Genomic DNA, 14,877 nt, shown 5'->3' with positions numbered 1-14,877 from the left:
AGTGTTTCCCTGTCTTAGTCATCGCATATATTAAGGCATATATGGCATTATATAAATAGGTGATTTATTATTTGAGCAGCATGGGATGCTGAAGAAGCCAGATCTCTCTCATAAACAAGAAGAGGAAATTTAACATCACTCTGCCTTTTCTTTACAAAGGAATTTCCTTACATTTACAATGTAAAGATTCATTTTAGTGTTTATTATATAGCTGATTAATATAAAGGACCTAGATATTCCACACATTGTAGAGTTATACCTCCGGAGGGATCTTGACACAATTGAGAGGTGGGCTGATGCAAACCTCATGAAATTCAACAAAGTCAAGTGCCAGATCCTATACCTGGGTAGGGGCAATCCCAGATACATCCACAGGCCAGGCAGAGAAGGGATTTAGAGCAGCCCTATAGAGAAAGACTTGGAGGTGATGGTTGATGAAAAAAGCTCAACAACAGCCAGAAATGTGCACTCACAGCCCAGAAAGCCAAAGGAATCCTGGGCTGCATCCAAAAGAGTGTGGCAGGTCGAGGGGGGATTCTGCCCCTCTACTACGCTCTCATAAGACCCCGCATGGAATATGCATATGGTTGTGTTGCCCACAGTGTAAGAAAGACATGGAAGCCACAAAGTTGAAAAGGGGACTGGAGCACCTCTCTACTGCAGACAGGCAGAGAAGGTTTGGGCTGTTCAGGCTAGAGAAGAGAAGGCTGTGTGGAGACCTCATGGCAACCTTCCAGTATCTGAAGGGAGCATACAGGAAAGATGGAGAGGGACCCTTCAGGAGCAACTGTAGTGACAGGACAAGGGGCAATAGCTTCAAACTGAAAAAGGACAGGTTTAGATTAGATGTTAGAAAGAAATTCTTTACTGTAACAGTAAAGAATGGGGCACTGGAACAGGTTGCCCAGAGAAGTTGTGGATGCCCCAAACCTGGCAGTGTTCATGGCCAGACTGGATGGAGCTCTGGGAAATCTGGTCTAGTGGAAGGTGTCCCTGTCCATAGCAAGGGGTTTGGACCTGCTTGAACTTTAAGGTCCCTTCCAATTCAAAGCATTATATGATTCTATTCTGGGATTCTAAAATTGATATTAAACTCCTCAAAATTTCTCCAACAGTTAAAGCAGAGGATCTACAACAGGAATCAGGAGAATATGTGATTGAATTTTGTTTTCCCTTCAGCAAACTAACTTTCCTTTGAACACTTCTGACAGGAAAGTCATGTGGAGAATAATGTGGAGTCCTTTACCAGGGCTTTTAGGTCGTTCTTTACCCATGAGGTAGATTTCTGAGCCTCTCCATTTCCGGGCATCAAACAGTGGCTGCTGCCAAGAAAGAGAGCACTGACCTTTAGCAAAGCTTACCAAGAATGAGCACGAAAAGAAAACTAACTCTGAAACCTGCATTTGCAGTTAATCAGAACAAAAGGAAAATTTTTCTGGTAACACACTGACTGCATAAAGCACAACTTGTTAGGCATGTACTGATTCACTAATGCAATGAAAAGGACATTGTATTCCTCCTCTACTCACTGAAGCAGAGAAAAAGTACTACAGCCTAAAAACATTTTCCAAAAGGTTTTCCAAAAGCCTGAAAACATTTTTCCAAACGCTACAAAATAAACAATAACTTTTCAGAAGCAAACCAAAATTCTAGTTTTCCACAGAAACTTTCTGCGGAACATACAATTCACTTACATAAAGTGACACTGAGTAGATGTTAATTCTTTTTCTTCAGTTACACATAGCTGAAAGGCAAGCTGAAAATACTGGAAAGCATGGAGTAATTGCATTAGAAAGCATTATTTGTTTTATTTAATTTCATATTAGGGCATTATAAAATTTTGTTGCTACAAGTAATTCATTTTCTTCAGCTCAGTCTGAACTGAAATGTCTGTCTTGTAATGTGAGGGTTAGCTTTAAATTGTTCTGAAATATATCCAGATGAGTGGTTGGGACCATTTCACAGCATGGTATGCTGAACACATATGGCTAAATTCAAACCTGAAAGGGAGAAGTTGTTACCAGAAAATCAGAAAGCACAAATATTTAAGGCACTGGTTATTAGAGGCACTCTCTGGAATCTTTGCTATATATTCATAGTCTGCTTCTAAAAACCATCTTGGTTTGCATTAAAGCATTTCACTTGGTAATACAAATCATGATTTTTAGAACATATTTAGCATTCAGCTTGGTGCAATAATTAAAAATTTATCATTTGATCACTATATCTCATTCCTTTTCTACAGTAAAAGGTAGTTTAGAAGAATAGATAATAATCCTTGTTATTATTTTGCACACCCAGATGTGTGACACTCAGAGAGGCCAGAGAAACTGCAATATTTTATAATTCTGGAGAAACTGCTAAGGGATATCTGAGCTGAGAGGTGTTAACTACAACTAAATCAGCAAATGTTTTCTCACCATGGAGTGTGCTGAAATAATACACATATGAAGGGGCTAAAATATTCTCTGCACCCAACACTCACTGGATTTACATTAAAAATCTGGATTGTATCTCAGGGCTGTGTTTCATGGTTGTTCTTGGAGAACCAAGAAATTTTACAAGGATTTGAGAACTCTTTAAAATGAGTAACTCTGCACACTGAAGTTCTGTTATAAAATAAGGGGTTGGAAAGAGGGACCCCTGTATTAGTGGCCTTGGCAGGTGATGAGGGTTTTGTTGCTGCCTTTTTCTTAACTCTTACAGCATACCAGTTACAGTGGGATTCATGGCCTGGCAGGCCACACTCTGAAGTATGTGCCAGTCATATGCATGCTAATGCTCTTCTACTGCTATTGAAACAGAGCATTTCAGGTGGAGAATAGTAGTGGCTGCACCAAAGATTACCTGGAGATTCGTGAAGGGAATGATACAGGCACGCTGGCAGGACGATTCTGTGGGAACTCCTTGCCTTTAAATTATACATCAACTATTGGACATATCCTGTGGGTCAAATTTGTCTCGGACAGTTCAGGCATGGATGTTGGCTTCAGGGCCACCTTCTCTCACTGTAAGTAAATGTAATTTGATTGAAAACTATCTTTCTTCCATAGTACTTCCAAAATGATTCTAAAATGTGATTGTTTGGCCCTGTAAAGTCTATTAGAAAATATTTGCTGATGTCAAAAAAGCTGTAAATTCGCTTAAAAATTATTTTGTAAAATATCTGTAGAAATGTAAAGGGGTGCTCTAAAACATGCCAGAACAGAATTCATGTGCATGTAGGTATACTGAATAATTTTGTAAATGTATCGTATTTATTAGGCAATTGACAAATTAAGAAAAACGTATTTCTTTCACAGCTTTCCATTTTGGTTTTTGAGTATGACAGTGTCCATCTTCTGGTTTGGATCTAGATGCCATCAACCAGGGAGCAGAATTAGAAAAAGGGAAATTCTGCTGCACAAACAGACTTCAGAAGCTAAATGTCCACAGCCATTCTGATTATGCAAGCTAAACTTCTAATAATTTTCCTTATTTTGAGATTTTAACTACTCATTTTCAAACAGAATTATCAATAGTTCAGACCTCAATGAATTCAGAAGCATTTTTTACCAGAACATGCAAAGGCATTAAAAAAAAAAAAAATCCTTTAATGCTTTTGGGTAGAAATGAACACAAAGTAGTCAGTCAGGGAGGAGTTTATATGTGTTGTCTTCCCACCTCTCCTACACATATACCCATGTGGCTCAAATGGGCAGTTTCCTTCAGAAAAGGGAACACTGCAGCCCTCAAAACAAGAAAATCATTAGATGCGCATCTTAGGACTCTCTGAGACATGTCTTACAGCCTTACAGCACTGTCTAGTCCAAAGTAAACTAAGTCAGATGGGCCCCAGTGTTTCTTTTACTCCTTGTGAATTAGAGGCATTAGTTGTCTCTTTCTTGTTTTTCAGTGTATGGAAATGACATTGTGGGAGACAGAGGACAAATAGCTTCACCACAGTGGCCCAGAAGTTACCCTCACAATTCCAACTACCAGTGGCGGATAAGTGTTAATGCTTCACAAGTTATCCATGTCCGTATCCTGCAGATGGATATTGAAAATCATCACAGGTGCCAGTATGACAATCTAAAGGTGATTTCATTCTGAGAAGTTATTTTATTTCAATCAACTTTAGTAAAATGGATGGATAGAGAAACCTACAGGAGGAATGGGAAGCATTTATAAGTATTTGGTGTGGCTTATTGGTTTTGCTATGCTATCTTTTCAATAATTATAAATTTTAGGAAGAGTTACATACTCTTTGAATCCCTAACAGGTATTTCCAGTCTGTAAGTTTGAAATTTACTAAAAATAAGTCTGCAATGGTACAATCCTGAATATTAATATTCAAGAATTTCAGGTCAGATACCAGACTGAAATTTGCTCTGTGCTGGTTCAGTTAAGGACAACAGTGATAATATCATCTCAGTGCTTCTAAAAATAAAGTTATTTTTAAATCCTACAAGGTATCATTTACTTGCATCTTCTTTGTTCTCTGCATCAGTAATTTTGCTGGTGGCAGTAGAAAGGTACCTCTTTCTTCCAGTTTGATTGTTTTTCTGTACTCCCCTGTATTACAGTCTAGCCAGGTTAAATATAGAATAATGGAATAGTTTGGAGTTGGAAGGGGCCTTTTACAGGTCACCTAATCCAACGCCCTGCAATAAGCAGGGGCTTCTTCAATACAGCATTCACGGTGCTAAGTAAAATGGAACGATAGAGGACACAATTTTTTTCTGAACTTAGCTAACATAACCACTTAAATAAGGTAAATCTCTTCTTGCTTTCTTTTGGGTTTTTTTAAGCAGTTAATCAATTATCCTTTTTTAATATTTGAGAAAGTTCATACTAGTTCTATATTTTCAGTTCATTATTCATTTAATGATATTCAAATGTAATATTAGTTCAAAAGGGAAATAAAACTTTGTCTTTCATCTCATGTCATACATTACCAACATTTTTTTCTCCTAACTCAGCCTGCCTTTTTTTGTCCCTTTCAAAGCAAAATAAGTTTCTTAAACCAGCTAGACATTTAGTGAGTGTAAATCAGCCTGACCTTTAACCTGACTCAAGGATCAGATCATTAATGTAATGTTAATGTTTATTTAATATTTCCTAGCTTTCTCTACTGGACATTTTTACTGGGTGGTAGATGAAAAGAACAAAATAGTCTTGAAAGGTGACAAAGGAGAAACATCTTGTAACCACCCAAAATTTTGGCTTATAAATACATACAATGGAAAAAATATTTCTACATAAGTATCTGATAGAACTCAAAATATATATGTTCCTCAGTGGGGGAAAAAAAGAGAAAGGAAAAAAAGAAAAGTAATTCCTTTTCTTTTCACTACATGTCATGGGGGTTTTTTTTCCCGTCAAGGATCAGAATTGTACCTGTGGACTTTTTTTAATGTGGGATGCCATTCTATGTCCCCAAAGAACAGCCCTGTGATAGGGAATGAGCTGAATTTTATGGCTTCCATTCAAATCCTTGTTCTGTGAAAGTTTCACATTTAACAGAATATAATTTGTTCCTTTTTTATAAGAAAGGTTTCTTGCTAACTTAGGTTTGCTGAAAGATCCCTCACTCATTTAAAGAGGGTAATTTTCTCCTTGGAAATTTGCTGAGTATGGGGCAGATGAAAATCTGGCTCTGTGAGGAACAGCACTATTCTCTCTGCAGGTGTATGATGGGCCCACTGCCCATTCTCGTCTTATTGAAACATATTGTGGCGCAGACCTTGCTTCTTTTGCATCCTCTGGCAGTTCGATGACAATCCAGTTCCAGTCAGATTCGTCTGTGACTGGAAAAGGCTTTCTTTTGGAGTGGTATGCAGTGGATGCTTCTGCTGTTACACAGCCCATTGCTAGAGGTGGGTTTTCAGTGGGTTGCACAGTTACAAGTGATACAGCCAGTGATACACTCAACTTTACTTAAAGAACTCCAAACCAACTTCCCCGCTAGAGAAAGCTCTAGCTATTAATGAGAGAAAGCTTTCAGTGACACTTTAATGAAGCATTTTACTAGCTCTTTAAAACAATTTCTAGGGACTCTCAGATATACTAATTTACAGTGTTCTAAAAATAAGTATGTTGCTAGAGGATAATTTTTCTTTACACAGGTATTTCATTAAATCTAAACACTGATATGCCTTCATGGAAAATTATCCCTCTTGAAAAACCATTCTAAATCATTGGCCATTGTGATATGAAACAGCACAACAACTTATGTTAAACTGTGGTAGATGCTCTTAGGTCCTTTGCTAGATATTCCTCATGGTAAAATAGGTCACATCATTGCTGCAACAAGCAGCACAGGAACATCCTCACAAATGAGGACTTTCAAGTTTTATACTTCCAATCCGACCTGAAGTTGAAGAATTCCTGCATTACTGTAAATATACACATCATCACTGTGCCCTCATTGTGTGTAATTGTAGGACTGTCATCTTATATTACATGAGGGGAGTGTTCTGTTTAAAAGAGGATGCTTTCTATTTTTGTCTTCTTGTCCATGACAGGTGCATGTGGAGGGGCTGTAACAACTGAAGAAACACCTTCATTCCTCTTCTCACCGGGCTGGCCAATGAATTACAGAAATCTTGAGGACTGTATGTGGCTTATCAGAGCTCCTGGATCCACTGTGGAATTCAATATCCTGGGACTAGACATAGAATCTCACAACTCATGCAACTATGACAAACTTATTATCAAAGATGGTGAGAAGTCAATCTTGCCCTGTGCTGACAGGATGCAGTAGAGACCCAAGGTCCAAATACCTCAAATTCTCATCTCCACTGAGCTTAAGCAATCTAGATAGCAATGAGAACATGCCCTGAAGCAGTACTCTTCCTCTATTCTGAGACATTCTGCTAGTTAACATAAAATTAGCAGTCTGGCAAAATCTTTGGTGATCTATAAAAATATTTCTAAATCTGTAAGGGCTTAAAGGTCTTGAAAAGCACCTTCCTGTAAGTGTGAGCCACAGCAACAAACAGGCAGATGTGGACTGATTTAGTTTTAACACTAACATGTTCTTTTTATCTCAGGAGACAATAGTCTTTCCCCAGTACTGGCTACTCTGTGTGGACGAGAACCTCCTGGGCCAATAAGATCAACTGGAGATTCAATGTTCATCCACTTCATGTCGGATGCAAGTGTCACTGGAGCTGGTTTTAATGCCTCTTATCACAAAAGTAAGACTTGTTTCTCTTCTCCCCCAGATAAATGTCTGCCTTGCTGCTAACAATGGGGTAAAAGACTCTGGTATTGTTAACAGCTGTCTACAATCTAATTAATCACACATCTAATTATTCACCTCTCATGAATATGTGTTAATAAATGTCTGACTCTACATAGGTAAAATTTGCTATTTTCCCAGTAATATAATGCACAAAGAGTGATTCAACCAGACCAGTCACTTCTCAGAAGGAAGAAAAGCATGTGCCTGAGGTTATAACAGCTCAGCTGAAGGGTGAAAGAATGCTCAAGTAAGAGAGGGAAATAAATGACTCAAAGCAGGAAGAGACAAATGCAGAAAGCTGTATAAATTCTAGCAGGAATGTCAGCAATTTCCAGCAACAGTCCTCCCACACCCACTCAGAAATGATAAGAGATCCCTGAATGGGCTGAGGCACCAAGAAGGTGTTAGGGCAACCGTGACAATCAGGGGAAATTTTTCTGACTGGCAGCTGGGGTAGATGGCAGTGTTTTGGTCCATGGCTAGAAGCAATGTCCTCAGACAGGGTAATGATAAGCTCCTGCCATGGGACCTCCTTGACATTGCTACCTGCTTATTATTCATCTGCTAAGCCTGACAACAGTCTCACTGTCAGGAATTTCTGTGGGTGTCATCTTGTAATCCATAAGCTTGTGTTTTGGGAGATCATTCATCATGTGCATTGTTATATGCCCCTCAGCTCTTCATACACTCATTTCAACACTTATTTTTACCCATCACATCTTTCAGGAACAGGGTTTTTCTCAAAATGAATGGGTGAATATTTGATGTTTGTATTTCTCTTTGCTTCAACTTTCACCTTTTTTTTTCAGGTTGTGGAGGCTATTTGCACACAAGCAGGGGTGTGATAACATCCCCCAACTACCCTCAAAACTATTCTCCTAATCTGAATTGTTCCTGGCATGTAGTGGTAACTACTGGATTTATCATTGCTGTTCATTTTGAACAGCCTTTCCAGGTTAAGAGTGAGGATACTTCCTGCATCCTTGGAGATTACGTAGAGGTGAGGTTATTGGCTGGGTCACCAAATCCTCAAAGCTGTTAAAGCTTCTGAACCTTACAGATTTCAGGGTCAGTAAAGCAGCTCAGGATGTCACGGGGTGCAAACACCAAAGAGAAATACCAAAGATGGTATTTCTTTCTATCTCACTCTCTTTTTTAATAATGTGCATTAATTAATCACTAGTTTAATAATTTCCCCTGTGGCTGGAAGCATTAAGATGATGTGTGCTCAAAATTTACATTCCAGGGCTGTTTGCTTGAGTAACATTAGCAATTTCTGTTTTAGCTGAAGAATGGGTTAGATAATTCTGCCCCACCTTTAGTGTCTGGAAGAGGGAATGGACGGTTTTGTGGAACCAGCCCTATCTCTACCATGTACACCACAGACAATCAGCTGTTTGTCCACTTCACTTCTGACAGCAGGAACGAGGGTCAAGGATTCAAACTGAAATATGAGGCTAAGAGTCTAGGTAAGTCTAGGTAACAAATTCTGCCACTTATACACATGTAACTTGGAGTTTGTCCTCTTAAAGGATATTTTTGTTCTAAGGTCCAATTCTGGTAAAATCAGATGTCTGCAAAAATGTCGTACAGTGCATGACTTCTGATCTGACATTCAGATTTTTCCTTTTTAAAGAGTGTCGGGTCACAGAACCTGAAGATATTAAAGATGGATTTAAAACAAAAGAAAAGGGGGAGACCCTTTAGTAGGGAGGTAGCATCTACAGTTAGGAAGAGATGTCAAAAATTCATACAGGAAAGGAAAAAACTCTTGGAAACAAGAACATTATTTTGAACATTTACTACCCAGCGCAAGTGCTAAATGAAGTTAGGAATTTTTCAGGGTAGTGTGTCTAGAAAGGTGGCAAGATTTCTCACAGGTTTTCCTCCCAACTGAGAAAATAACGTTGATTGCCAAAGCTAACTTTTTTTGAAAGAATGAACAAAATGGAGACCCAGGTCCCAGGAGTAAATCACGAACTTGCCATTTGCAGTTATCCCACTGTCCTCATAACACACACCACTTGGCACACCCAGACACCTGTTAAACAGTGTATCTAAACAACTAACGCAACCTGTCAATCAGCTCAAATCTTTAAGTGCTTGATTTCTGCCTATTTTCCTTGCTGCCCCAAAGAATTAGCATTACATTAGAGGATTCATGAGGGGAATAGGTGAAGCCGTACAATAGCATTTCTACTACTTCAATTTATGGAATTGTGTTAAACCAGTACTGCTAGAATATAGAGGGGGTTTGGGACAGAAAGGTTCTGGTCAAAATAAAGATATTTTTGTCAGGTAAAGGACCTGAACAAATCCTCATGTTTCCTCTGACTGGCATTCCTCACACATTCATTATTATCTCAAACAGACATTTCAGTTCTTGGAAAGTAGATGTTGGGAACGATTCACAGAAATATTGATGGGTTTGACTTGTGGACTTCCTAGCTCTTCGGAATTGGGATAGGAACAAGGCAAGAAATAAGTTTTGTGCTTGTTTTAGAAGCAATCCAAGGAAGAAATAATACAGTTTAATTCAGGGCCCTGAACACTTGGAAATGAAGAGGGCTAGGTAAGCAGGAGCACAGGAATATAGGATTCTACTGCATTAAAATGTTTTCTCACAGTAAGCAATAACATACATGGTTTTATTTATGTAACTGTATGACATCAAAAGGAAACTGTGTTGGAATATAGTGATAAGTCATATTTTTGATGCCCCACCCATTTCCTTTTCATATTGTTTTTTATTGGTGATCTTTTCTTTCCCAGCCTGTGGAGGGAACATTTATATCAATGATTTCAACCCCAGTGGATATACATCTTCCCCCAACTACCCGAGCAATTACCCTCCGCATGCTGACTGTGTCTGGACCATAACTGCTCCCAATGGACATGCAGTAGAGCTGCAATTTGAAGATCAGTTTTACATTGAACCTTCACCAAAGTATACATCCAATTTTGCCTATGTTTCTTCAGAGACTCCATTCTGATTTTTCTTTACCTGTTACTTTCTCTAATTCCTCCCAGAGAATAAACACTTCCATAATTAAAATTAAATGGGGTTAAGAAATTTTTGAGAGATCACTGAAGCTATCAGGTCACTGGTTTACATTCCTAGCACTTTGCAATGCATAACAGAAATCAGTATGACAGAAAAAGTGGAACATCCATGGTAGAAAAGTGCTTTCTGTAAAATCTGTGCCCTATAGTCCTTTCATATTCAGGTTTTCAGTCATTTGGACTCTCGGGTGCTTTTAAAGCCAATAGATTGCCACCATGACACTTTGCCTCCTTCCTCCATTGCCCGGTGCTGGTTTGCTGTGGGTGTACACATTTTGCACTCCCTGCCTGAAGCATAAAACAAGGCTATTTTCCAGCTGATGTAACTTCATTGATTGGATGAAGTTCACTGTAAGGCAAAGGTGAGCCTGTGAAACCACATCCAGAAAAAATAGTGAAGGATGGAGAATCCCAAAGGTGTCCTTTCTGGCTTCAAGGACACTGCACCATTCTGAAGACAAAGCTTATAGTTAAGATATTTTGGGTCTTTGTATGCCCACCTAATTAGACCCCAGAACTGAATTTCTATTCCCTTAATCTGTCCTCTTGTTGTCCCTTATTTCAACACTCATCAGTGAGACCTAGTAGGGAATATCTGCTGAATCTGAATCCTGCCAAAAAAATATATTAAAGATGGTCCCAGCTACTTTTGCCAGTGCTGTTCGTATGCCTATCCAGAAGTTGCTCCTGTCATATCTGATCTGATCATAGACTGAGTTTTAGATTAATCTCTCTCAATGTTTCTAGCACTTCTTTTGATTCAATTGTTACATAACTGCAATGGATTATGATCTTGTTGATTCTGTCCTGGTCACACTGAATGGAAACCAATCTAATTCACTACAGCTTCATGGCTTTATGCACGTACTGGAATGATTTTGAACCAATACTGCCATACATTGAAAAGAAAATTCTCTCCTCTTCCAGCTGCACTTCCAGTTACCTAGAGCTGCGCAGCGGTGCCGACTCCAGTGCCCCCCTCATTGCCAAGCTGTGTGGAGGTTTGATGCCAGGCTCACAGAGATCCTCAGGAGCTGTCATGTACCTGAGGTTCAGGTCTGACAGCAGTGCCACACACATGGGATTCAATGCTAAATACTCCATTGGTAATGCTTGCACTTATCATTTTCTATGATTTTAAAGAAGATTTTTGTCTCAAGTGTTAGGCTTTTTTAATAGGGCTTAAATCAGACCTGTGAGATGGGCTGACAGGTACATGCTGCTTTCAGTTAGTGTTAGAGCTAAGGCATCAGAATATCAGCATGTTCTGCACCTAGCAAGAAGTGAAAATTAGGGAAATATTAATAGGAAAGTGCTCATAGACCAGCAGCAGCAGAAACAACTACTGGATAACCTCCTGTCAAAGTCAAAGTAGCAGTAGAAAAAAGGTCAGTGTGGATAAAGTAGTGTAACATGGTTTGATTTTCAGAATGCAAACTTAGGGTAACTTTCATGAGCAGGGTTCTGAAGGTGAATGCAAAGGTCAGCAAAGAACTGGCAGTAGAAGAGCTAATTAGGAGCTTCTCTATGTAAATGTAAATCACTCTATAATAACAAAGCTGCTAGACAAACAGGGGCAGCATAATAATGGGCTGGAAAAGGAATGAGCAATGAGAACCATTATTTGTCATCTGGAAAAATAAATACTTTAAAGTTATTTGCTCTCAAGCTGAAAAAACAGGGTTAGAAAGCACTAGAAATATTTTAAAATTCAAGAAAAAAATAGTCCTTGATCAGATTCAGAAATAAGCTACTTTTTGGGGTTTGATAATGTTAGTAATCTTCAAAGAATAACAGCCATTATGTTAGTATCACTCATATAGGATAGTCTAAGGACTGTTAATTTCTCAAAGGCAAAGTAGTGAACTATATTGTTTTACACAGAACTTTGGTGATTGTGTTAGATCTAAAACACTTAAGCCAAAATAGAGTGCTATCATATTTCTGAATGTAAAAACTGAAGAAACTTCGTATATACGTATATTTGTTAGTATATGAAGCCGTAACTTACATTTAGCCACAACAGATTTACACTATCTTAGCTGAATGCCAGTCATCCTGAAACAAAGCCCTAACAAATCAAGGATGTAACAGTATGAACACAACTGTTATTGCCATGGAAAGATTGTAACTGACAGACACAGAAACCACTGTAAAAAAAAAATCCAATTTATTCCACCTGAGAATATTGTTTCATAGAATCATAGAATATCCTGATTTGGAAAGGAACCACAAGGATAATCAAGGTCCAACTCCTGGCCCTGAACATGACCACCCCAAGAATTACATGTTTGCTGTAAGCCTTACTACTAAAACTTATGTTTGCAGGTACTGCAGAGAAATGAGTGTTCAGAAGGAGACAATTAAAAATTAATAGCTGTTTTATACACTGTGCAGTGATTACTCACTGAGACACCACAAGGAGTGAACAGGAAGGGATTAAAGGAAGAAGGAGGCTGAACTATAACTGTTGACCCAAACCAGAAGTCAACTTTTGTCTGTCATAAAAAATTTAGATTCACACTTAGCAAATTTCATTTCTTTTTAATTTATCTGATACATCTTTGCAAGGTTTTCTGGTAAATATGGACATAGTCAGAGATTAGATTGAAAACTGTAAGTTTATTCAAATGATAAGATATATGAAAGAGTGGAAGGGATGCTTGCAATGGTTGGAGGGGGAGTGGGGGGGCTGAAAAAAATGAAACAAACCAGCAACCAGGATTGATTGAATTAGATTGAAAACATGGAAGATATTTAATTGGAAGGCAATTCCTGTTTTATTACCACGGTTAGAGAACAAGTCATTTGTGCCTTACCTTTAAGTCTTGTTTAGGAGAAAGATCATCTCTCTGAGATTCTACAGCCAACCAAACAATATTCTTCCTTTTGCAGCTCCCTGTGGTGGGACAGTGATAGGACAAAGTGGTACCATCGAAAGCATGGGGTATCCTGACCTTCATTATCAAGACAACCTGCTGTGTGAATGGTTTCTTCGGGGTCCCAGGGGCCACTATCTTACCATCAGATTAGAAGGCCTAGATATTCAAAACTCTTCCAAGTGCACAAATGACTTTGTGGAGATCCGAGAATACAACGCTTCTGGTCTGAGAATTATTTCAGTGTTTCTCTTCCCCTCCTTAGTACTACTATGAAACCTCACCAGAGGTTCCTGAAAGCATTTCTCTTTGGGTGCAAAGTGAGCCTTTTCAATGTACAGTATTTGCTTGTGTCTGCCTTGCTTGCTGATGCAAAGTAAGGCAAACAAAATCCTTCTGTTTGCCAGCAATAACTTGATTCTACTAGTTTACTACTGCCTGTCCAATTAAATTGGAAAGTGACCCTTCAATATAAATATAAATATAAATATAAATAATATATTGATATAAATTTCTCTTTCTCTATGTGATTTTTGCAGGAAATTTGTTGGGCAGGTACTGTGGTAATACTCTCCCTGATGCTGTGGACACCTCTGACAGTTTTGCTTATGTCAAGTTTGTCACTGATGAATCAGTCAATGCCCGAGGATTCAGACTGCGCTTTGATTCCAGTACTGAAGGTTGGATTTGTAAGGTTGAAATATACTCTCAGGAAGCAACTTATACCACAGACCATAATTGCACAAATACAACATATATTATAGATTACTTGTTCTTGGAGTGGTGTGTATTTGCTCTTAAATTTAAACTTTGGGGGGATGTATGAATAGAGCTCTCTGGCAACAACTTAGCTGAGCTGAAATTTGCTGAAGCAAGCAATCTCCTGCTATAATGGATGTTGCCATCAGTGGCACAAGGAAGCACACTCTTCCACACCTTTTTTCTTCAGCAGTCAGTCGAGGGATGTCCTAACATACCCTTCCCACATCCCTCTTTATAAGCAAGATCAACTTATACTGGTATTCAATGACCCTCACAGGGAAAAGTGTTTTCATATGTTCAGGTGAAATTTCATGTGCTTCAGTTTGTGCCCATTGTCCCTTTTCCTGAGCACAATTACTTCAAAGAGCTGCTCTAATAAGGACTGAGGACACGGACGTACTCCTGCTTCACGCTTCTTTCACCATCTTCATTGTCCATGCAATGCTTGTCCTACCAAAATATGGCTACTATTTTAGTAATTCTTTGCAATAGTCATCCTATTCCAGTCTCCTGCTGACCCTTCTTAACTCCTTCCAGCTCATTTAAAAGTTCAGCTGAATGCCTTCTTCATGTTTGATTCTGCAATAAAACAACAGAGGGGGAAACAATCTCCAAAAGAATGTTATTCCACTCCTAGGATCCTTTTATGCAAACTTAGATGAGAAAGTCTATTACCAAAAATTTAATGCAGGTGAATGCACTGATCAGACTATTCTGCAGAATCTGTGAGCATGAGGAAAGGGACTTCCACTACACTGCATTAAATTATATTGCTCTATTTTAAAAGGAAACTGAGGGTAAGCTGCTAAAATTCTGTCACAGGTTTCAGAAAAAATGCACTCTCTGTATCCAAGACCTTCACTGTTCTTTCCTCACAGCACAGTTTGGTATTCATAAAAAAGATAGGAAAAGCACAAAATAACTGTACTCAAAAGTGTTGCTTAA

The 14,877-nt window shown here is 38.7% G+C and overlaps 1 protein-coding gene across 1 annotated transcript in view; it reads left to right on the top strand.

Moving 5' to 3' along the window:
* The window catches only part of CUBN (cubilin), a 143,627-nt gene that overhangs the window by 85,194 nt on the left and 43,556 nt on the right, over positions 1-14,877 (top strand). The window contains exons 37-47 of the mRNA XM_048306902.1: positions 2,805-3,010; positions 3,896-4,077; positions 5,669-5,858; positions 6,507-6,704; positions 7,035-7,181; positions 8,038-8,228; positions 8,514-8,697; positions 10,001-10,175; positions 11,219-11,397; positions 13,187-13,396; positions 13,710-13,850. Coding sequence (XP_048162859.1) covers positions 2,805-3,010; positions 3,896-4,077; positions 5,669-5,858; positions 6,507-6,704; positions 7,035-7,181; positions 8,038-8,228; positions 8,514-8,697; positions 10,001-10,175; positions 11,219-11,397; positions 13,187-13,396; positions 13,710-13,850 — 2,003 coding nt within the window. The remainder of the gene's footprint in view (positions 1-2,804; positions 3,011-3,895; positions 4,078-5,668; positions 5,859-6,506; positions 6,705-7,034; positions 7,182-8,037; positions 8,229-8,513; positions 8,698-10,000; positions 10,176-11,218; positions 11,398-13,186; positions 13,397-13,709; positions 13,851-14,877) is intronic.

Source organism: Corvus hawaiiensis, chromosome 1 (genome assembly GCF_020740725.1).
Source record: "Corvus hawaiiensis isolate bCorHaw1 chromosome 1, bCorHaw1.pri.cur, whole genome shotgun sequence".
NCBI lineage: Eukaryota > Metazoa > Chordata > Aves > Passeriformes > Corvidae > Corvus > Corvus hawaiiensis.
Note: the sequence above shows the minus strand (reverse complement) of the source record. Positions and strands in the feature narration are given on the sequence as shown.